This window comes from Marmota monax, unplaced genomic scaffold (genome assembly GCF_021218885.2).
Source record: "Marmota monax isolate L192 unplaced genomic scaffold, Marmota_monax_Labrador192_F-V1.1 WCK01_AAM20220418_F8-fsc00265, whole genome shotgun sequence".
Classification (NCBI taxonomy): Eukaryota; Metazoa; Chordata; class Mammalia; order Rodentia; family Sciuridae; genus Marmota; species Marmota monax.
Window position 1 is genome coordinate 64885 of NW_026694808.1, and position 24285 is coordinate 89169.

At 37.7% G+C, this 24285-nt stretch overlaps 2 protein-coding genes across 11 annotated transcripts in view; both read left to right on the forward strand.

The window, feature by feature from the left end:
• Tut7 (terminal uridylyl transferase 7) overlaps positions 1–1321 on the forward strand; it is a 59336-nt gene extending 58015 nt beyond the window's left edge. For all 9 annotated transcript variants that reach the window (XR_009225065.1, XR_009225067.1, XR_009225066.1 and 6 more), the window contains one exon: positions 406–1321. Coding sequence is in view for 4 of the 9 variants with exons in the window: in XM_046425917.2 (XP_046281873.1) it covers positions 406–512 (107 nt within the window). In the remaining 5 variants the exon portion in view is untranslated. The remainder of the gene's footprint in view (positions 1–405) is intronic.
• Positions 1322–6025: 4704 nt separating this feature from the next.
• Positions 6026–22236, forward strand: Isca1 (iron-sulfur cluster assembly 1). 2 transcript variants are annotated; one of them, XM_046425926.2, is made up of 4 exons: positions 6029–6210; positions 13751–13804; positions 18079–18184; positions 20548–22236. In XM_046425926.2, the coding sequence occupies exons 1-4, from the start codon at positions 6130–6132 to the stop codon at positions 20694–20696; spliced, it is 390 nt and encodes a 129-aa protein (XP_046281882.1). In that variant the 5' UTR covers positions 6029–6129; the 3' UTR covers positions 20697–22236. The 2 variants fall into 2 exon arrangements, with proteins under 2 accessions (XP_058429086.1, XP_046281882.1); XM_058573103.1 differs by lacking the exon at positions 13751–13804 and having other exon boundaries at positions 6026–6210.
• Positions 22237–24285: the final 2049 nt, after the last annotated feature.

Genomic DNA, 24285 nt, shown 5'->3' on the forward strand with positions numbered 1-24285 from the left:
AAAACTTAATCTGCAGAGTAATGATGCAAGATATTTATTTCTGGTCCAAGAATTCTTTGCAATCTATTCTAGTTAGTTGCAAATGAGGACACTAATCTATGTAAAGCAGAGTCTTGAAAAGTTGGGTTTATCTGCCCTCTGCACCAACATGAAAGTAACAAATGGATAAACGTATTAAAGTAATCACTCTAAGCAGCTTGTCTGCATTTAGAAAGAGTTGACTAAGCATATGTTTAATATGTCATATGTACTTTTTTATATCTAGTCTTATTACTTGATTCAAAACAAATGATCGTTTTGATGAAAAAAATTCTGTAATTAACAATAAGAAGTAATTTTATGATTTTTTTGATGAAGTGAGACTTGTTTCATTTATGTTGGGTTTTGTTTTTTCCCCTTCTCTAGGTAGCCTTTCCAGTAAATATATGACTCAGGGAAAAGCCTCATCGAAGAGGACCCAGCAGGAATCAGGCTTCAACTTAACATTCAAGGGAAATGTCGGATTTTTTTAATTTAATGATATTAATGAGGAAAAAAAATTTTAATATAGTCTTATCTACCACCAATCCCCATAGATTTAAGGTTTTTAATAGAAAGCCATGATGTATGTATTTAAGCCAGGTTTTAAAAAAAAAAAAAGTGTAACTAACTATGGGCAAGTATTCAATGAATACAGCTTCATAGTTTTAATTCTTTGTAAGCACACAAAAAATAGTGTGCTGAAAAACCCCAAGTAAATTAACTCCTTTTTTCCCTATAAGTCCCTTTTTGTTTTGAAGAGGGGAAATTATATTTATTGTTGTTTACTGAATCCTTGTGTGGAAGCGTATCAAATATGTGTGAACTGCTACTGCTGTACTTAGGATTTACAAACATTATTTTATTGCTCTTTGTAGAAGTGATAACATAAACATGAGTATTTATGTGAGCCTTAGTGGATATGCAAGTGCCACTGAGAGATCTCTGGGTGTTTTCCTCTCTAATTTTAAGTAAATTGACAGAACTACTATGCTATAAAAATGAAGTCAGGAAAACAAGTAGTTCTGTTTGCTTACTAGTAAAAACATTTTCAAGGGAAAAGTGACAAAAGTGCTTTTTACTTTTTATGATATTCAGAAATTAGGGTGGAGAACTTTTAAAAACCTTAAGATCAGTGATGCTGTAGCCAATTATAAGTTTGATTGGCATCATTCTGGATCTGACTGGAGCCCTCACAGAACTGTTTCTCTAACTTCACAAGCCTTTCCAAAGTAGTACATGGTCAGAACTATGCCTCCGTTTATTTATCATTTTGAAATAAAATCAAAATTTCCACCTGTAATTTTATCCACATTATTTTCTAGTGAAAGAGTTCTAAATTTCATTAGGAAAATAAATCAAGGAGTTAGGACCATGTAAATCTCAATCCCTTCTTTTTGGGGGGGTGGGGGACAGTGCTGAGTATAGAAGCCAGGGCCTCACATGTGTTAGGCAAGCATTCTACCACTGCGCTATTCCCCCAGGCCAAATCTTCTTTAATAGGATGCACAGGAAGTTCCCTTTGTTGTGTGCCCTGTGATAACTGATAAATTTATCTTAACCCACACTGTGCCCTGTGATAATTGATGTTTATCTTAACGCACTATGTGCCAGACCCTAGGTATGAACACAAAAGACACAAATTGAAGGATGCAGAGAATGTTACTGGCAAGCACTACAAATGTGAGAAAACTCAGGCATATACTCCCCACCACTACCACCACCCTGTGTCTTTTTTGGAACTAAAGATCAAACCCAAGGCTTTGTGAATGCAAAGCAGACACTTTGCCACTGAGCTACATCCCAGCCCCCTTTTTTTATTTAAATAAATAAATAAAAGTACTTGAAAACATCCCAGCTATGGAAGAATCATCAAAATTAAGAACTTTAGAGGGCTGGGGTTGTGGCTCAGCGGTAAAGCGCTCACCTTGCACGTGCAAGACCCTGGGTTCGATTCTCAGCACCACATAAAAATAAAATAAAGGTATTGTGTCCAACTACAACTAAAAAATAAATTAAAAAAAAAAGAACTTTAGAATTTGAAAGTCACAATTACAAAACAATTTCTGATTGTTCCTTACTCAGTTTAAACAGACTCACCAATTGCACAACCTGGGATGATCCTGCTCTACATGACTTTCTTCAGCTTTGGCTCTTCTGGTTTCTTCTCTTTGCTTAGGGCATTAATGTCAACTGGGCTACAATGTCAGTCACACTTTCTTTGAAAAGCCTGTTGATGCTGTTCTGTTGTCTTCTGGCATTATAGCAGAAGAGTTCTGTTAAGACCAGCCTAATTTTTGTTCCCCGGATAGTTTTGTTTTTATACTTTGGTTCTTCTATACTGTATACTTTTTATTTATCCTCATAATTAAGAAAGAAAATTACCTCAGTCTAAAAATGTCTCTCCAGTGACTGGAACAAAATTCAATCTGTCTCCCTATTCATTTCCTTTTTGAGAAAGTATTTTCTTTTGTTTTTGATAACTCTTATCTTTTCTCAATATCCCATGCTCTGTCATCTTTCCTTTTCATCATGCTAGAAAACTTCTCAAGTTTAATTTTCACATGACTGGCTTGATTTTTAGTGTCACTTTGCTGTTTTCTAATATGAATTTTGTCATCATTCTTTCTTAACTTACCTACACCTTCCTTTTCCTCTAGTTTACTGTTATATTTTCTTCCTTGTCATAGAAACGATGCTTTCTTGTATCCTTTTAATAATGTTAAGGTTTCCTACATTTTATTCAGATTTCTATATTAGATACTACCCAATACATTGGAGTTTGTTTGATTTTTGAATCCTCACACTGGATCTGTGGGACAATGAACAGTGTTTACCTGCAAACCTAGAGAATGGATTTCTCCTGGCTCTTCACTTGAATGATGGTCACAACCCTTTCTCAGCACTCCATGCAGAGTGTAATTCTTAAGACATTGCTGTTTTTCAATTACATCTGGCCTGTTGGTCTTAACAAGCACCACCAGTGCTCCACTACCAATGTTTTTGTTTTGTTTGATACTGAGGTATCCAGGATGCTTTTCCATGGAGTGCTATGTTCCCAACCTTTTTTATTTTGAGAAAGGGTCTGCTGAATTGCTGAGGGTCTCACTAAGTTGCGGAGGCTGACCTCAAACTTGTGATCCTCCTATGTCAGCCTCCCAAGTGACTGGGATTACAGGTTGCATCACCATGCCTGACTGAAATCCACCCCCCCCTTTTTTTTATAATAGCAGTGGTCCAGAATCAACATTTTTTTATATCTTGCTCAGTGTGGATAGTATCAGTAATGTGCAGGTTTAAACATGTTTTTAAAATGTTCTTAGATAATACGTTTATTTTTCCTTTTGAAATATGCTTCACAGATGGCTTCTAAGGGAAAAAAAATTAAAAAAAACTTTCCCAGGTGGGGAAAAAAAAAAAATCCTGTACAGATGAGTAGAATTCACAGTGTTACAAGGGGGAAAAGTTGGAAACAATTTTTACAGCTCCCCATAAAACTGTAAAGAAGTGCTTAGAATAGTGTGGGTTTTTTTTTTTTTATTGTTGTTCTTGTTTGTTTATGTTTTTGTTTCTTCAAACCAGGCGTTTTGGACAGCAATAGTTAAAAAAGTTGCACTTTCACTAGGTGGAACTCTAGACTTGGGTAGGGTTGGCCCTGCCAGTTTTCTAGCTGTGTAGCAAACCTCCTAACCTCAGATAGTTAAGTTTCCATCCTATAACAAGGAAATCATACCTGCCCTTACAGAGTCATGAGGATCAAGTGAGGTCTTATTAGGGAAATGTCTAGAACTGTGAAACTAAATGCTGAAGTGCAGAATCGGATGTTTCTTCCCTTCCAAATTTTTAGCATTATTAGTGTTTACGCCTTGTTTCAACACCACAGGACAGCTGCTGCTCTGAGATAAATTATGCTCACATATTAAGTGAAAACTTTCCTAACATATTCAGGAGACTGCCAGTTTCAAATAACATTAGGTATGCCTGATCCACTGGCAAGAAGATTATGTAAAGTCATGCTTACAAGCAAAACAGCTACCCAAGTGAAAAACTGAATAGTGTGAATTTCAAAAGGAAAGAAGGGCTTTTAAACATACATGGGATCCTAGGGCTGGGATTTGGCTCAATGCACTTGCCTAACATGAACCAGGGTTTGATTCCCATCATCAAAAAATACACAGGAAGGCTGGTTTGTGGCTCAGTGGTACAGCACTTGTCTAGTATGTGTGAGGCACTGGGTTTGATTCTCAGCACCACATATAAATAAATGAATAAAATAAAGGTCCATCAACAACATATGTATATATAATTTTTTAAAACCCCACAGGATCCTGAATTAGGAAATTAGGACTAGATTTTTTAAATAGCATCTAATGCACTAAGTTGGAGAATTTGAGTTTAAGCACCACGTGTAATAGACAAGCTGGTTCTTTTGCCCCCCTCAGTTCAAAGTTGTAAGGCCAGTAGGACACAATGTGCAACAAGGTACTTTTCAAACCAGTAAAGTGCTACGCAGCTTTACAGCTTTTCAGTAATTGAAAAAATTATGCATGGCATCTTTTTAATTTTACTTGTAAGAGCAATTTTAGTTTCATCGCAAAATTGACAGAGTACAGAGTTCTGTATATCTCTTATTCCCACACATGCCAACCAACCACTCCCATTATTCTGCACTACAATAGTATATGTGTTAAAATCAAAAAACCTGGTTTGACACATCATTATGCAAAGTCTGTAGTTTACATTAGGGTTCACTCTTGATGTTGTACATCATATGGGTTTTGAGAACTAAACAACATGTCCATTACAGTTTCATACAAAGTAGTTTCACAATACATGGCATCTTCATTATCAATTAACTATGTTTATTGAGTACTGTTATGTGCCTGCACTCTTCCAAGGATTTTTTATGTATTAACTTGTTTAATCTTCACAATATCTGTAGGGGGAAAGGCATAAAAAATAAATACCTTATCCCAAATCATCCAAAGATGAAGCCAAGACAAACCCACCACCCTACTGCCTCTCAACCCCCCCATTTTCTGTTTGTATTAACAACAAAAAGTCCTGTCGATGCAATTCCTCTTCTGAAACAGGAAGACAGACTGCCTGATAATTGTGAGGTATCCTTTCAGACCTTGTATGTTCCAGAGGATCAGAGAAAAAGCGGGCTCTGAAGAACTTTCCATTATTAAAACACTGAATAATAATCTATACCCCTTCCCCCAGCACCACTCCACAGAATTCCTGTCTCTATCCTAAACCTTCCCTTGTTTACGTGGCTTCCCGTGTATGCCTGGGATACGGTGCCTGGTGTTCAAGAATATTGCTTAATAAGAATTATGCTCCTGAGCAGCCAGACAAGGTCTCGCAACAGGTACTGATAGGTACCCTCTACAAACATGACTATTCGCCCTGTCACTTACTGTGAAGCTGGGTTCCGCATTCAGCACCAGAACAAAAATTGCGTTAGTCACCATCCTTTAGCATCCCCAGCAGTAGAGCATGCTAGAGGTGGGAAAGAGGGGAACTGCATAATGCACAACTCCGCAGCAATTCTGTGCTCTTAATAACTGCGGAGTTGGACAAAAGGGAAGGGGAAAAAAATGATGTAGATGTCCGATTATCGGAACGGTTCTCCTTTAGAGAACAAAACTCCCGGGGGCGCTCTGAAGCCTCAAGAGCCTGTTACTGATTGTTACAGGAGGCGATGGCGCCGCACCTCGCCCAGCAATCCTCCTCAGAAGTCAGCGAGGTCGGAGGTCATGGCTTGTCCTCCATCTGCGCTCCACGAGGTCGCGCCGACTCCGTGCTCGGCGGTGACGGCCTACTTCCCGTGTCCCTGCACCCACCGGGGTGATTAACAAACACTACCAGCCAAGCGGCGCGCAGTCCTAGAAGCTGCTAGCAGGGCTGCCCGCAGAAAGCCGCCCCGCCCCCCGGCCCGTCACTCACACCACCCGCCCAATGGCGGGTACGGGCGGGGCGGGGCGGGGCGGGGCCCGGGGCGCTGTGCGCCGGAGCTTGTGGCGTCAATGCGCCCGCAGTGTCCATGGAGAGAGGTTGAGGTGGCCGAGCTCCGGCCCGAGGCACCCGGGCGCCGGGACGGCGAAGATGTCGGCCTCGTTAGTCCGGGCCACTGTCCGGGCTGTGAGCAAGAGGAAGCTGCAGCCCACCCGAGCCGCCCTCACCCTGGTGAGTGCACGCGGCGCGTGGCTGGGCCTGTGACGTCGCTCACGTCCGCCCCCTGCCAGCGGAGGTCAAGGCGGCTGGGAGCCGGTTCGCAGGCCGCGGGCACGTCCGGGCGCTGGGGCCGCTGAGTTGCTGCAGCACCGCCGTTTTCCCGACTGGCCCGGGATAGAACGGTAAACAAGCCCCAGGCGGGGCTTCTGCTGGGGCCCCGGCGTCCCGGGAATACGCTTCCCGGCAGGCTCTGCCCGGGCGGGGTGGGGGCGGGGAGGCTGACTGTGTGTGTCAGCGCGAGCCTAGCGGCGACCCTGCTACACCCCAGTTGCCGGAGGTCTCCTTCGCTGAGATCGGACGTACCTAGTGCCAGGTTTGGCAGGACGACACCAGGAGTCCTGCCCAGGAGGTGCGTGGGTAGGGGCGAGCCCCGGAGCCCGCCTGTGCGAGAGGCCGAGAGGTGATAAAGCCCCCACCCCCTCCGAGGGCTAGGCTGCGGCGCACAAAGAGTTACTTCCTGGTGTCTGTGGTAGCGGAGGTTTTTTGAAACACCCCGTGAGCCTCCTGCAATCCTAGGGTTTTACAAAGGACAAAGGATGAAGATTTTCACGCTGAGTTCACAGCGTTTTCTGGGAGAGGTCAAACACACAGAAAGGAGACCAGAACGCAAACCACAGATACTTAAAAGAATTCACTGAGTATACTGTACTCCCTCGGAACTCTGGATTTTTTTAGTTAAAGGGAAACTCGTATTACGTAGAATTAACCTTTCTAAAGGGTACAGTTCAGTGGTAGCACTCAAAATGTTGTGCCACCATTTCTTCTATCTAGTGCCAACTCATTTGCACCTTAGTAAGCAACCTTCTGATCAGTTCAACTTGTTCTCAAATACTGTTAGTTAACCCACTCTTTGTGCAAGCATTCGCCTAGAGACTGGGAATCAGAAGACCTATTGCCATAAAATTAGTTGAAATAAAAGTCAAGTCGTGATCAGCTGGAAGAATTTATTTTTACTTCATCAGTGTTTAGGCCCTTGAGGTTACCCCAATTATATTCATACTGTATTCTGTATTACTTTTCTGTATTAGCCAGTACATTTTCATGTGTGGAAAATGTATCATGGAATCTAGAATTTTCCAAAGCCTTGAGAACTAACTAAAGGGCACAGCTCATACTTTGTGTCTCATTTCAATCTTAATAAAAATTATTCAGAATTCAAAAGAATTCTGATAATAGTAGATCTAAGAAAAGTCGGAAGGTAAGGATGGTTTTCTGACATTTCTTTTTCGATCGCCGTATGGCAAGTTATCTGTTCCTTCAGAATTTCTGTGTCATTCCCTTCCACTCCATTCTTGTTCTTTCAGCAGATATATCAAGATCTACTCTGGTTCAGAACAACAAATAATGAATTTCCACCCTTCATGGACAGTCATAAAGAAAGCTTTTGCCATCTCTTACGAGGAATAATAACACATCTCATAATCTCAGGCTAACTACCTCTCTCCCCTCTTGCTTGCTGCTTCTTCATTACATGTTATCATAGCAGTTGTCAGGTTTCAGGGTCTTCCATGTTGCCTGGCTCTACTGTAGGAGTCTGTTATCTAAATCCTAAGTGTTATGACTGACTTGAGAAGCTTCTTTCCCTATGATTTTCTTAGGAGATGGTGGGAGAGAAAAAGCACATTAGTGCTACTTTTCCACCATGATCTGTATTAATGGGCTGTCAGTCAATTTAGTCCTAGTATATATGTACCTTATCTCAAAACACTATGGCCTGTATTGTGTTTAGTTTTAAACCCAGAATGTTATGTCAAGCACAGAAGTAGGGAAGTGATCAAAGGCCTAATAAATGGAGACAGATAAGAGCACCCAAAAGAAGAGATAATAAAACGAGAAAGAGATAAATTTACTTGGATATATAAATTTTTACATCAGGAATTTGACATGTTGCAACATTCAAAAAGGAATGTACTTGTGGAGTCTACCTCAGATCAGAAAGGCTAGGAAAAGCAATTGATGACATGAAAAAATTACAGATTGTCTGCATTAACTTGTGTTGGTTCTGAAGAGAATTGGTGGATTGTTCAAAACAAGTGTTTAGACTGGTGATAAATTGCCTATGTAACTTTTATGCAAACCATGAGTGGTCCCTTGATTGACAAGGAATTGAAAATGCAATTGAATTCATAGGAGCCAGAGTAACATATGATTACAAAACACAAAGATTAAACAGGCACCTTTATTTCTGGCATTTAACAAGTCAAAATGAGTGTAATCCTAATTTAGGATTATAGATGACCCACACTGTACATAAAGTACAACCAAAGTTCTATAAGATGATAATGGTACACTGAATAATATAGTTGTTGAAACATGAAGAGAAGTTATGTACAGAGGTGCCTTGGGGCTTAACTTTCTAGTGGAACCTGGTTGATAAGGGTTTAGAAATGCTTAATATTTAATAAGCTATAATTCTTTGTATCAGAACCAGAAGTCCTTTGAAACAGTGACCAGGAACTAAGATTTTTACATGAAGGCAATTTAGGAACTATTAAAACATCGGGAGTAGTTCAGTAGTAGAATGTGCTTAGCTTTCACAAAGCCCTGGGTTCATCCCCAACATCAAAATAATCACAGAATTGTAAGAATAAAAACATGGTTGGGGGGCTGGGGATATGGCTCAAGCGGTAGCGTGCTCATCTGGCATGCATGCGGCCCGGGTTCGATCCTCGGCACCACATACAAACAAAGATGTTGTGTCCGCCGAAAACTAAAAAATAAATATTAAAAAAAATTCTCTCTCTCTTTAAAAAAAAAAAACATGGTTGGGGCTGGGGTTGTGGATGAGCGGTAGAGTGATCGCCTTGCACATGTGAGGCCCGGGGTTCTAGCCTCAGCACCACATAAAAATAAATAAAATAAAGGTATTATGTCAAACTACAACTGAAAAATAAAACTTTTAAAAAACACGGTATGTATATAATATCCACCACCTAGAAAGTATTCAATAAATGATGGATATCTTTATTACTGTGTATCAAATGAGAAGAATGATACGTTAAAAATTTTAATGGGAGCTGTTAAAATGTAAACGTACACTACAAATATTTTATAAGTGTAAATACATGTGAATAGAAGATAAAAGAAAAACACCCTAATGCCAGTCATAGATGCTAAATAGTAGTGTAACAAAATATACTCATTGCTCATTGGTTGCCATTTACCTAACATCTTTGAAACATTAAAATGCCAGATTTTTAATAAAATTAAAATAGGTTATAATTGTTTGTGCATGTTTGTAAGTGTCTTTTCCTATAAATATAATAATAAAAATAGCTTGGAAGTAGATCTTTTTTAAATTGGCCCAAAATATCTTAAAAGATAATTCTCTCACTTTAAAAAGAACTTGTTCCTAGTTGGGTGCCATGGCACATTCCTATAGTCCCAGCAATATAGGAGAGGATTGCAAATTCAAGGCCAGTCAGGGCAACTTTGCAAAACCCTGTCTCAAAAAAAATATAAAATTAAAAAGTTAAAAGAATAAAAAGGGGTAGGGATGAGGCCTAGTGGTAAAATGTCCCTGGATTCAATCGCCAGTACCACCAAAACGTTATGTTTCAATGGATTTTAATAGTCTCTTAAATTTTAAATTCACAGACTAAATCTGAGATTAATTATTATTAAGTCACAATTAATGACAATACAATTAATATCAATTTTGGGGGGGTACTGGGGATTGAACTCAGCCACTCAACCACTGAACCACATTCCTACCCTTTTTTGTATTTTATTTAGAGATAGGATCTCACTAAGTTGCTAACCCTTGCTAAATTGCTAAGGCTGGCTTTGAACTCATGATCCTCCTGCCTCAGCCTCCCAGTCTGCTGGGATTATAGGTGTGTGCCACCGTGCCCTGCTAATTAGTATCGATTTTGAGGGGGAAATAGGGGTCCCCTAGTTGTCCTAAAGAATACATTGGTAATGTAAGGCTGCGTGTCATATGTTAGAAGATTTTATGCCATTTTCCAGATTGATTTCCCTAAACAAAAAGTTGCCAAACTATGCAAACAGTCCTTGGGCAAAGTAAGATATTTAGCTTCTGCCTTGTACTTGATACACAAAGTCCTTTTTTTGGAGGAGGGAAGGGGGATTGAATTCACAGCCTCAAACATGCTAGGCAAGTATTGTACTACTGAGCTATATCCCCAGCCCTAGAAGGTACTTTTTATAGGGAGAGGTTGTTTTTTTTTTTTTTTTTTTTTAATTTTTCTAATTTGTTTTAATTAGTTATATCTGACAGTAGAATGCATTTATGCACTTTGATATATCATGCATAGATGGGATATAATTTCTCATTTTTCTAAGTATACATGTTGTAGAATCAAATTGGTCATGCAGTCACATATATACATAAGAAAATTATGTATATATGCAGTCGCATATATACTTAAAGTAATAATAACAGAACATTATTTCGTTCTACTATAATTCCTATCCCCACATCCCCTCCCCCTTCCTTCCCTTCCCTCTACCTAATCTAAGGTAACTTCTCTAGTGCCCCAACCCCCTTATTGTGAATTAGCATCCACATATCAGAAAAAACATTCGGCTTTTGTTTTTTTAGGATTGGCATATTTCACTTGGCATGATAGTCTTCAACTTCATCCATTTACTGGCAAATGCCATAATTTCATTCATTCTTCTTTAAAGCTAAGTAGTCCATTGGAGATACACACACACACACACACACACACATATATATATAAAATATATCTCACATTTTCTTTCCATTCATCTATTGAAGGACACCTAGGTTGGTTCCATAGTTTAGCTATTGTGAATTGAGCTGCTATAAACACTGACGTGGCTGCATTACTGCTGATTTTAAGTCCTTTGAATATAAACCGAGGAATAGGATAGCTGGGTCACACGGTGGTTCCATTCCAAGTTTTCTGAGGAAATAGAGATTTTTTTTTTTTTAAGGACTTGTTCATTCTGACGTCTTAAAAAAAATCAATCACTTCAAAATTATTAGAACCATCATTTTCCCCTTGGTTGAATACTCAGTTAACAGTGTTATACATCAGTAGTAACATTCCCTCAATAGAGCATGTTTTGTTTTCACCTGACCCAGGAAAGTTAATGGGGTTTTTTTTTGTTTTTGTTTTTTTTTTTTTTTTTTTTGGTTCTTATAAATATAGCTTCCAGGCACACAATCCTGTTTTAATGTTACTTTCTCATTCATTCCTTTCTGTATACAATATAAACATCAACAACCTTTTGATAGATAGACCATTTGCTGTGACTTGCTTCCTTTTATTGTGTTTAAATGTTTTCTACTAGGAGTTCAGGAAAGAAGAAAATATATAATTTTGTAAAACCAAATTTGATAATTTAGAAAATCACATGGAAAGGAAGAAAAAAAAAACTTGGAGCTAGTGGAGGAGGAGAGCCCTATGTTTTCTTCAGCACCTGGACTCTCTGCACCTTTTACCAGCCACACTAAACCAAAATTACCCATCAGTTTTTAGTTTGAACAAATATTTTTCCACGGTTATGCCTTTTTTTTTTTTTTAACAGAAATCTTTTTTTTTTATTTGGCAGGAAGTAGATTAATTTCTTAAGCACACACCTAGGAAATATGCCCATGAAAATTTACAAATGGAAAATAAAGCTTGCTTTTATTAGCATCCATTTAGAACAGTGAACAAGCACTTAAAAAAAAGTTTTAATAAGTATATCTCTAAAAAGCTGATATTCTATCATCTCAAAAAAAAAAAAATGCTGTAATTCTGCTTTTGAGCATTTCCTTATAATGCCCTCTGTGTTTTGTTGCTCTGTTACTCTTCTTATACAACTGTGGGAAAAGGCCTTTAGAAGCCATCTGCCAGCCAGGAATGGTGGTGCACTCCTGTAATCCCAGCAACTCAAGATTCTGAGGCAGGAGGATCATGAGTTCAAAGCCAGCCTCAGCAATTTAGCAAGGCCCTAAGCAACATAGCAAGACCTGTCTCTAAATAAAATGTAAAAAGGGGCTGGGGATGTGGCTTAGTGGTAAAGCACTCCTGGGTTCAATCCCTAGTACCAAAAAAAAAAAAAGAGAGAGAGAGAAATAGAAGTCATCTGCTGATGGTGATTTTTTTCTCTTTTTTTACAGTAACATAAGAAATACAGACCTACACACACACATATCATACATTAATAACTTAAAATGGTTCACTTATTTAACATCTGCTTTTTTTATTGTTTTTTAAAATGCTGGTATCGACCTTCTAAATTGACTTCATGACCCTTCTAACTAGGGTCCACTCTGTGTTTAAGCATTCTTGTCATGTGACCGCGAGCCCCAACCCAGACAGCACACTCCAGGGCCAATCCTTGGGTCTTTTCCCCCAGTAGAAACTTGAGTCCTGGCTACAGTTGACTACTAAGCCATAGGTCATAATATGGACATCAGGAATTCACAAAAACCAAAGGACCAGTACAGCATTGCTGGTTAGAGGAGCTCATAAATCAGAAACTAGGAAATACATCATCTCTTCATTAATAGTTGAGCTTATTGTGCCTGGCACTGTCCTGAATGCCTTTCCTGAATTTGAATATGTTATCCTCACTAGAATCCTAAAGAAGAGGGACTGTTATCCATATTTCACCAGTTAAGGGACTAGGAGTCAGAGAAGCTGCTTAACATAACTGCCTTGGAGGACACCAAAGAAGTAGACCAAAAAGCCCCCAAACAGACTCTTCTCAGTAGCCTCTTTCCCAAGAAGTTTGGTTTGGTAATGCTAACCTGAGGGCACAGGATAGGTCATCACATTTTTCTCATGTTGAGGATCACTGAGCCAGGTTAAACCATTCTTCCTGAGAAACAACAACATTTTTATCATTGTCTAGTTATGTTCATCTAGGTATCCAGAGATGTTGGTTTAATTCACATTGAAAACCTATGTGAGCATTTGATGTGACTGAGAAGCATACCTTGGGTTTCTTTTATGCCGGTAATACTCTTTCTTCTGTGCATTTTGATGGATTTGGATTAGATTGTAAGTTTGCACTCTCTTGCTTGCACACACTGTCTTTCTCTCCCCCCCCCCAACATGTATATGTGTGTGTGTGTGTGTGTGTGTATAAAATAATAATCAATAGAAAAAGCACCGGAGAGGGTTGGCTTTTCCACTGAGATACTTGGTTTTGTTCATTGGCATTCTGTGTGTCTGGCAGTGTGTTTGTTGCTGGGCATACAGTAAGGGCACAAAATAAATGCTGCCTAGGAAAATCACACTTGTAATGTAAGTAGATAATACAGTAAGTATATGAGAGAACTAACCTAGATCAGAGCAAGATTTAAAAGGATGTTGCTAGCAGTTTTGACAAAGAGGTTTTAATTGAGCAGACCTTCATGTGTTTGGGTATAAAAGCCACAAAGTATCTTGGCAAGAATGAAACAAAACTTTCACATGAATTTGCTAAAGACAGACTTTAATAGTCTTTAAAGACTATTCAAGAATGCTAGTTTTATAGCTAAAAACTTAATAACATTTTCATTTTTCAGACACCTTCAGCAGTAAACAAGATAAAACAGCTTCTTAAAGATAAGCCTGAGCACGTAAGTAAAGCCTATCAAACAAATATGTACTAAAAAATTAAAGTTCTCTTTTCAGAATGAATATATTTTGTGACAATATGCTTTCGTTAATTAGAAATTTTTTTCTTTTCTTTTTTTCTGTGGTGCTAGGGGTTGAACCCAAGGTCTCACTATGCTAGGCAAGCCCTCTCCCACCGAACTACACCCTCATCCCTGCACATGATTTTTAAAAATTCAAATAATGCAGAAGGGGATATTCAGTATAAAAGAAGTTACTCTCAACTCTAGACTCTTCATTGTCATTCTTCCTTCCAAAAGCAACCTCTTAGTGTCCTTGAAGAGATAATAATATTTGATATGGCCAAACCAGAACTTCTCTGCCTTCACACTGTTGATGTTTTAGAGTGGTTTTTAGGATATTTGACATCATCTCTGGCCTCTACCTACTAGTTGCCAGTAGCACCCTCTTCTCTTTCTGTGACAACTAAACCCACTGATCTACACTCTTCTTATTATTCTTGTCTCTCTATTACTATTTCCCATATGTGCTATGGTTTCACCTTGCTTTTTACCCTTAATAGGCTTGAAGATCTTTCCATGTCATTGTGCAAAGGTCTGCCTCCCCCACTGGGCATAGTGGAAGCCTATAATCCCAGCAGCTTGGGAGGCTGAGGCAGGAGGATCAAAAGTTTAAAGCCAGCCTCCTCAGCAATGTGTCAAGGCCCAAAGCATAGTGAAACACCCTGTCTCATATAAAAAATAACAAAGATCCAGGTTAAGGTCAGTGGTTAAGCACCCCAGGGTTCAATCCCTGGTACCAAAAAAAAAAAAAAAGGAAAGAAAAAATCTGCCTCATCTTCATGACTTTGTATAGTGTATTTTATACATTCATTGTTTTCTTTAACCAGTTCATTATATTAAAGGTCATTTGGGTTGTTTTCCTTCATTACTTCCACAAACATCATTTAATAGCTATTTGTTTAGTAGAGGTGTGTATGCCTGGCCCTTGTTATGGACCTGGAAGTATGACATAGTGTACCTGTTTCCTGGAGGTAGAATTGTTGAGTTAGGGATGTGTGTATCATCTTAATTGTAGTGCATTGTTAAGGGTTAATGGTATACTGTAAATCACTTCAAAAAATGAACTGTCAATAGTTAATATTTAGCCTACAGAGTTATTTCTGGGTTCTCTTGTACAATCTATACATTACAAAGTAGTGGGAGTTCTCAGCACTTCCCTCCTAAGAATTAATAAATGCTGACCAATGTTAGTGTTCCAATTCAGTTTGAATTGAAACAGTATAAATTGGCCAGTTGAAACAGGAAGTCAGTTTGTAGATTTAAAGGATGTTCATTCCTATTAACATAAAAAGGTATCATTTATAGTATGAACAATCCCTTTTCCCAACTGTAGTTACCTAATGCTGTGTTTTCATAAACTTTTCTATTGGTGCATTATAATTACATGTATTAGTGGGACTCATTTCAGCATATTCATATATGCACATAATATAATTTAGTCAGTTTCATTCTCTAGTGCTTTCTTTCCCTTTCCTTCTCTCCCTTGTTTCCCTTGATTCTCTTCCTTTACTGGTCTCCCTTCTATTTTCCTGAGATTCCTCTTAACCCACTTTTGTTTTTTTTTCTTTTTTCTTTTTCTTTATCTTCCACTTGTAAGAGAAAACAAACAATCTTGATTTTTGGAGTCTGGCTTATTTCACTTAACATAATGCTCTCACGTTCCATCTCTTTACTTGCAGATGACTTAATTTAGTTCTTTATGGCTAAATAAAAACCATTGTTTATATATACTACATCTTCTTTATCCATTTATCTGTTGCTAGACACCTAGGCTGGTTCCATGAATTCCACTACTATAAACATGGGTATACATGTATGGCATAGCATATATGACATATATGACATAGTATATTGACAAATATTTATGATGGGCGCTTCAGGAATTAATCCTGGCAGTTTATTATTTTTCATTCTGAATATGTAAAATTCCCTCATACATTTTCTAAGCTGTCACTCTGAAGATGAATAAAATTTACCACTCTATGATTGCTTTTATAAAGCAAGCACATATTGCTGTCTTTCAGAGAATCAGGATCTACTGGTGAAATAATACTTAAGATGATAATAATACTTTGTATACTTAAATGAAAAAGCAGGCTCTAAGGCAGAGAGCATAGATTGATATTAGAAAATTGCATTAACATAGATATTAGTATTTAAAAGTGCTGTTTGGGCACTTTTTAATTTTTTTTTTTTTTCCTTGATACTGGGCATCAGACACAGGGCCTCTATTATGCTAAGCACACATTACCACTAATACCTTTTTTGAACATCTTATGTTTACATTGACTACGGTCTTTGCTTTCTGAAACTTGAAAACATTTATACAGGTCTGCCCTAGGATTTAGGCTTTTGTATAGAGGTAGCATAATTTCCAGGTAGTAGCCTATGAAACTTAATGAATCCTAACCAGAAGGAAACATCCAGAGAACTTCTCACAGAATGAGATGGAATATTCAGAAAGTACATTCTTTTAAAAAGGCATCTTTGCCATCAGGTGTTTTTGTTGTTGTTTTCTTTCTTTTAAAAAATACACTTATTTTTTATTTTTCCCTTATTTTTGGCATATTATTATTTTTTGTTTTTAGTTAGAAGTGACTTTTCTTTGCTATTTTTTCTTCTTGTGTCGGAATTGAACCCACGACCTTATACATGCTAGGTGACTTTTTATTTTTTAAATTAAAACTCTGCTATTAAAATTTTTTATTTCTAAGGAAAAAAGGCAGAGTAGAATTTCATCAGAATAAAAGATCTGTGGAATAAACAGAGGGAATTAAGTGGGAGGGAAAAAAGACAAGATAAGGGAAGAGAAGAACAATTGAATGAATCTATCCTAACTTTTCTTTGTACATATATGAATATATGCAGTGAATATCACCTAATATTATGTATAACTGAAAAAGAACCAATAAAGAAAATATTGGACTAGGGTTATGGCTCAGTGGTAGGGCCTTTGCCTAGCATGCACAAGGCACTGTGTTTGATCCCCAGACCACATAAAAAATTAAATAAACAAAATAAAGGTATCGTGTCCATCTACAACTACAAATAAAAAATGTTTAGAATAAATACTAAGAAAAAATATCTATTTCTAGCCAAGTATATTGGTGCACACCAGTAATTCCAGCAGCTGGGGAGGCTGAGGATCATGAGTTCAAAGACAGCCTCAGCAACTTATTGAGGACCTAAGCAATTTAGCAAGACCCGTCTCTAAATAAAATATTGAAAAAAGTCTGGGGATGTGGCTCAGTGGTTAAGTTCTCCTGGGTTCAATCCCTGGTACCAAAAAAAAAAAAAAAATCTTTTTTTTTAATTTCTAAATTGGATGTTCAGTAGTAAGGGTCAGTTAATTAACATAAGAGCTGAGGTCGAAGCTCAGTGATAGAGCATTTACCTAGCAGGCTTGGCCAAGGCCCTGGGTTTGATCACCAGCACTGCAAAATAAATAAATAATAATAATAATTAAGTGAAATATTATGTGGCCATTACTTGCAAATGATTTGTGAAAGTAAATTCCATGGGGAAAATGATGTCTTAAGTATATACAACTAGGGGCTGGGGATGTGGCTCAAGTGGTAGTGCGCTCGCCTGGCATGCGTGCGGCCTGGGTTTGATCCTCAGCACCACATACAAATAAAGATGTTATGTCCGCCGAGAACTAAAAATTAAATATGAAAAAAAATTCTCTCTCTCTCTCTATTTAAAAAAATATATATATACAACTAAATATAGAATAAATTTTAATTTCACTATAATAAAAATATTCAAATTATATATGTGACAAGGACTGGAAAAAACGGGGGGGGGGGTTCTGGTCTGTATTGTTTTTTGTACATCATTGGTTTTTATTTTTTTGGATACTTGCTAATATTATAATAATTATACAAAAATAAAATTTTTCAAATTCTTATTTCCTGTTTTGTTATTTTGTTTTTTGTACCAAGGATTGAACCCTTGGGGTACTTTACTCTTGAGCCCTTTTATTTTCTGTTTTGAGATGGGTTTTACTAAGTTGCCAAAACTGACTTCAAATTAGGATTATGTGCCACCATGATCTGCTCCTACAAGGACATTATTTATAACCAGAAATCTAATTTTGTTAACTTATGAGAAATTTAATAATAGTAATAAATAGCCAATGTTTTTTATTAGTGTGATTGTTTAATCTGTTCAACTTTAAAACTGAGTTTATATTTTTTTTAATTCTTTTTCAGGTAGGTGTGAAAGTCGGTGTCCGAACTAGGGGTTGTAATGGCCTTTCTTACACTCTGGAATATACAAAGACAAAGGGAGATTCTGATGAAGAAGTTGTTCAAGATGGTAAGTTTTTGACAGATTTTTCCGGACACTTTGTTTTGCTTAAAAATTTTATCCTTGTAGCCAGCCAGGCACAGTGGTACACGCCTGTAATCCCAGTGACTCAGGAAGCTAAGACAGAAGGATTGCAAGTTCAAGACCAGCCTCAGCAACTTAATGAGGCTCTAAGCAACTTAGTGAAACCTGACTCAGAATAAAAAATAAAAAGGGATAGGGATGTAGCTTAGTGGTAGCTTAGTGGTTCAATCCCCAGTACCAAAAACAAGAAAAAATAGCTTTGTGAAGAATGAATTAATGATAGAAATAGAAATTATATAAATAGTGCTCACTGTATGCTAGGTGTTGGTTAATGAACTTAAATGTTATATGATTTATACTTAGCAACTTAATTAGGGTGATACCATGTTATACCTTTATACTTTTTTTTTAATTCATTGGGTTTTGTTGTTATTGCTTTTGTTGTTATTATTTGTTTGCTTATTTATTATACCTGTTTTCTGTTGAAGAAACTGAGGTATGGAGAGGTTAAATAATTTACACATGATCACACAGTGAGTAAGTGGCCTAATGAAATGTGAACCCAATCAATTCAATTCTCTCCAGAGGCTGTGCTTTTAGTAACCAGTAGGTTAGTTGGTAAGTTGTTTGTTTTAACTCTGAAAGGTCATTCTTGTGTCCAGAAAGATTTTAAACTTCAGAGTGAACCAACCAACCATTTTTGTGTGAAGCAACAATTTTACATTTATGTCAAATAAGTAATGCTTTTTAAAACTCATACTCTTAAGAAAGTCTTTTTTTCCAATTTTTATTAAAATTTTCTGTTTTTTAATATATTTAGCACCAACTCTCCCAACCAAGGATTTGATAAAAACCTATTTAAAGGAAGATAAATAATGCTACCACTATGGGAGAACTTGAGTGTTCATGATTTTTGCCATGATGGTTTTCTGCATTGGAGGTGTGCTCTGGGCTAGTTTGCAGTCCTTGCCTACATGGAGGGACAAGGTCTAGATTCTTAAGTGTTCTTTTATCTTATTAAACTGACTTCAAGAAAGACATTTGTTAATATTTTAAATCATTTTTAAGACTGACTGAAAATGTCATAAACTTAAGATTTTCATCTTAGAGAAGACCTGTATTTACCTATAGTTCATATGTAGGTAATGACTCAAATGACTCAGTTTCTTGTAAAGAAGAAAGCTGCTTTTTTTTTTTTTTTTTTTTTTTTTTTAACCTATACTTCATATGTAGGTAATGACTCAGTTTCTTGAAAAGAAGAAAGCTTTTATTTTCCCCTCTTCGGTACGAGGAATTAATTAAACACAGGATTGCTTAACTACTGAGCCACATCCCCGGGCCTTTTATATTTTATTAGAGACAGGGTCTCACTGAGTTCCTTGGGGCCTTCCTAAATTGCTGAGGCTTGCTTGGAACTCACAATCCTCCTGCCTCAGCCTCCCAAGCCGCTGGGATTACAGACATGCGACACCATGCCCGGCACAGGAAGAAAGCTTTTTAAACTGATTGTATTTGCCAAAATGTTGACTTCTATCTACATAATTAGTAAGGAATATTATTCATTTTTTGGCCCATAACCAGAACTATTGTACTGATCTGGCTTATTAAAGTAGTCCTATTTTTCTCACAGTCCTCTGGATATTTGACACTTAGCCATGTGTTGAGAATATAGATGCCATTACAAGGTATTTGTAATTTTTATTGGCTCCATCTTTACAAAACAGTTACTAAGAATACACATATTTTTTTCATTTTGCAAATTGAAAAAATTGAAGTAAAGACAGATAATCGTTTTGCACGGTTGACATGGAATTTACTTGTATAAAACTACCTTCCCTTATATAATGTGGGGGACATAGGAGATTGACAGGAATCTGGTGGAGGGTTTTTTGTTTTTTCATTGCTGGGGATCAGACTCAGGGCTTCGTGCGTGCTGTACAAGCCCTTTGCCTCTGAGCCACATCACCAGCCTTCTTAATTTTTATTTTGAGACAAGCAGGGTGTCACTAAGTTGCCCATGCTTAACCTCAAACTACAGTCTTCTGTCTCACACTTCAATTCACTGGGATTGCAGGAATGCACAACCTGTCAAGCTCTGACTGCTTTTCATTAGTATAATTGTTTAATCCGAACTACTTTAAAACTGAGTTTATATCTTTAGTTCTTTTTTCGGGTAGGTATCAAAGTCTGTGTCCAAACCAGGGGTTTAGTTCGGTCACCAACTTTGAAACCCGTTCAGAAGCTTCCTGTAGAATTTTGTTAGTAGTTACTATTTAAAGTTCACTGTGCTTTGAATCAAGTTCCATAGGCTACAGGCTTTATATGACCCATGTTTTCTTTTCCCCAAGGAGTCAGAGTGTTCATCGAAAAGAAAGCACAGCTGACACTTTTAGGAACAGAAATGGACTATGTTGAAGACAAATTATCCAGTGAGTTTGTCTTCAATAACCCAAACATCAAAGGAACTTGTGGCTGTGGAGAAAGCTTTAATATTTGAAACCTCAGGATTCCTCTGGCTGTAAACTCCAGGAAAGCTTGCTGAAACCTTGGAGCTTGCTGAAGAAATCATGTCACTGTCACTTGCCTAAGGTTTATAATATGTGGCCACCTTATGAGGAAAATAAAGTGATGCATTTTGAAAATGGAAGCCAGTATGTTAGATTCCAGAAGACATGATATTTGTATTCTCCATATGGGGCAGAAAATGAGAAGCCATTGCTCTTTTTGGATCATTGTTATGTAAAGAAAAAAATCCTACCCTACACTTAATTCTCATTCCTTTCTGTTAGAACCAGTTTCAATAATACTGCCTCCCTGACAGTAATTCACAAAACAGGTTAATAGGTATGTGCTTGCTAAATTTGTATCAAATGGCTTAAATGTGCATCTCTTGGGCATTTTCCCAACCAGATTAGTGGTTCCCAAAACTCAGAGGTGAGAAGTCCTTGACTACTGATAGTAACATGGCAGTGCATTGTTTTTCTACCCAAATTGGCACGACCTCTTTTTTTACATTTTTATCAAAATTGTCAAATGCCTCATTTGTGTACCCTTCAACAGTACTAGGAAAAAGACTTCCTTAAAGTGTAGTGCAGAATAGTTCCAAGTGATGAGAGAAAAAAGTGAGGAATATTTTATCCACCTGTTTTACGACTTTTTTTTTCCATCCTAAGAGTCTGCTCAAAGCCTACTTAGATCCTTTTAGTTGGAAGGTCTCTTAAAAACCATCTAACCCATTCCCCTCAATTCTATATAGTAAGAAACAAACTCCAGGGAAGCTGAAGGCCATTTGTCCACATTGCTCTGCAACTAGGAGACAGCTTGGGCCCTACCCCATCACCTCATCCTCATAGGGAACACTTGTGCTCAGCTTTCCAAGGCAGTGAAGGGAAATGATAGTGTAGCTTAATCTGGTCAACATTTGGATAGAGTTTCCTTTATAAGTTGATGAGATCCTATTGTATTTTATTTTGAGAGAGGGGACAAATATTATTTTCAGTCTTTTTTATGTGAATCACCATCTTGTTTCTTTAAAACTTAGAAACAGTGGTCTACACTAGTAGAGAATATATTACAGCAGCCCAGCCCACTCCATTCTTTTAAGGTATAATAGTGATTATAAAGCAGAACATGGGGGTCTTTACTTAAAATTCTCATTATGTGTACACTTCCTGGTTCCTAGGTCCAATTGCTAAAATTTTTAAACAATATTACAACATTTTGATCACCAACTTTTCTTTTAAAGTAGCCCTTTTTTCACTTAGTCTACTGATTTCCCTGGGTTTGACATATTAAATATTCTCTAAGATGATATACTTTTTTTGAAAGCTGATTCTCATGAATTAAAGTAGCTGAGCTCCTTTGTGTTTGTCCCATTTACTAAAGTATCTGACACAAAATGCACCAAAACTTAGAGCAGCAGTTCCATGTATATGTTCATGAGTTTGTATTGATAATATAATTGTTGATCTACTCATAATTTGTGCAATACTGTATGTAGAGATTGAGTTATCAATTAAAAAAAAATGTGGCCTCTATGTTATCAGAAAAATGCCTTTTGTTGAGGGAGAGGTTTGGGGTAGTATTTGCTAAAGCTACTAATGAATAATTGTGCTTTTTTTTTTTTTTTGCCCAGTCTCCACACAACCCCTGAGAGATCTCCTCAAATTGTTCTCATCACCAAATAGCCCTGCTAACAACCATCTTCAAGAGGAAAGAACATTATTCCCACCAAGAATGCTTTTCCCTTCATGTTTACTTCATCTAAGAAGGCACTAACTTTATTTCAGGCAGGGTTTCAAAGATAACAGAAATTTTTCTGGACTTTGGAGATCTTAGAGTTGATAAATGAGGCAGACTCCAGTGCAGGGTATCAATATGGTAAATGTTGCTAATGATAATGTTCACTGCACACTTAATGCATGCCAGAAACTGTTCTTACATCTTCATGATAGCTAGAGAAGTAAGACTACTAATTGCCTTTTTCATACATGGGAATCTATAGCAACATGAACAAAATATTTCACTCAAGTAATATAAGTGGCCATATTAGGATTAATATCCATGTCCTCTGGCTCCAGTGTCTATGCTCTTGTGTATATGAGTGTGTGTGTGTGTGTTTACTGGGGATTTAATTACCACTGAGCTACATCCCCTTCTCTTATTTTTTATTTTGAGACGGAATCTCACTATGTTGTCCATCCTCCTGCCTCAGCCTCCTAAATTCCTGGGATTACAGGCATACACCACCACACCCAGCTCTAAGTCTAAGGTACTGTAAGAACCAATAGAGAGGGTGCACTTGTACAAAGGTATCCTAGAAGCTATGACCCATCAGCTGAGTTTGGAAAGACAATAGAGATTTAGGGAAGAGAATGAACCAAACTAAATGCTTTTTCAAAAGTCCAGAGAGAAGCTAAGCACTGAGGAAAATGAGCTATGCACTGAGGTTAGAGGATGAAGTGGAAGACCTGGGATACCTGACTTTGTATTGCAGAGTTCTGTAGGAGTTGGCAGCACTGAAAATGTTTACAAGGGAGTCATCAGAAAACCATTGCATTCAGAAGTGTCAACCTGGCACTTCTGCAGTGCAAAGTGAGCTGGATGATGAGGGCAAGAGGGAGGTACTACAAAACCCCAGAGAGGACCTACATTGGGAAGTTTAGGAGTGACAACTCCCAATCTCAACAAGCTGGGCTTTTTGTGACTTTGTTTATACCAGTACAAGTAATAACACAGTTTTTTGGTTTGGGGTTTTCTGTACCACAATATGGAAATATTAAAGACAGGAACTGAATCTCTTCTTTAATGTTCATTTAGCACCAGACATATCATTTTTTTGTAAAATAGCACTTCCTACAGCCATAACAGGACCATATCATGCAAGCTTGAGCCCTAAGCAGGAAGGTTCTGTTTGTTTTGTTTCACATTCCACTCACAGATCCTGGATATCCTTGTGTCCATGAGGTCATGTGGCAGTGCCCCCTAGGTGACATGTAGACTTGAATGAGATCTCCTGCTTTACAAGATTGATGGAAGAAGCCCACTCTTCCTTATCAGGGTGCTAAATTGAATGGATGAGGCTACAAGGTAATTAAAAATACCCCTTAAAGAATTTCAGAAGATGAGCCTTCTGTGCTTTGTTGTTCAGAGCATCTCCCAACCTCCTGTTGCTGGTCCTACAAGAATGATTTTTTTCATCAAAAAGGAAAAGGGTGTAGGGGTGTTGAAAAACCCCTTTAGGTTGGGAGCAGTGGCGCACATCTATAATCCCACAACTTGGGAAGCTGAGGCAGGAAGATAACAAGCTTGAAGCTAGCCTTATTAATGAAAAGCACTGGTGATATAGCTCAGGGGTAAAGTGCCCCTGGATTTGGTTCCCAGTACAAAAAACAAAAAAACCTACAAGATCCCTAAGATTCCCAGTACTTCCTAGGATTTATTCGGCAGGAAATGCCTTAAAAAAAAAAAAAGAAAAGAAAAAAAAGGCCTGCCTTGTCATGTTTTCATAGCTGAGAGGTTAGGAAATACAAAAGCCTGTGATGTTAAGCTGAGTCTTGGCACTGTCTCATTTCAGCCTCAAGGCA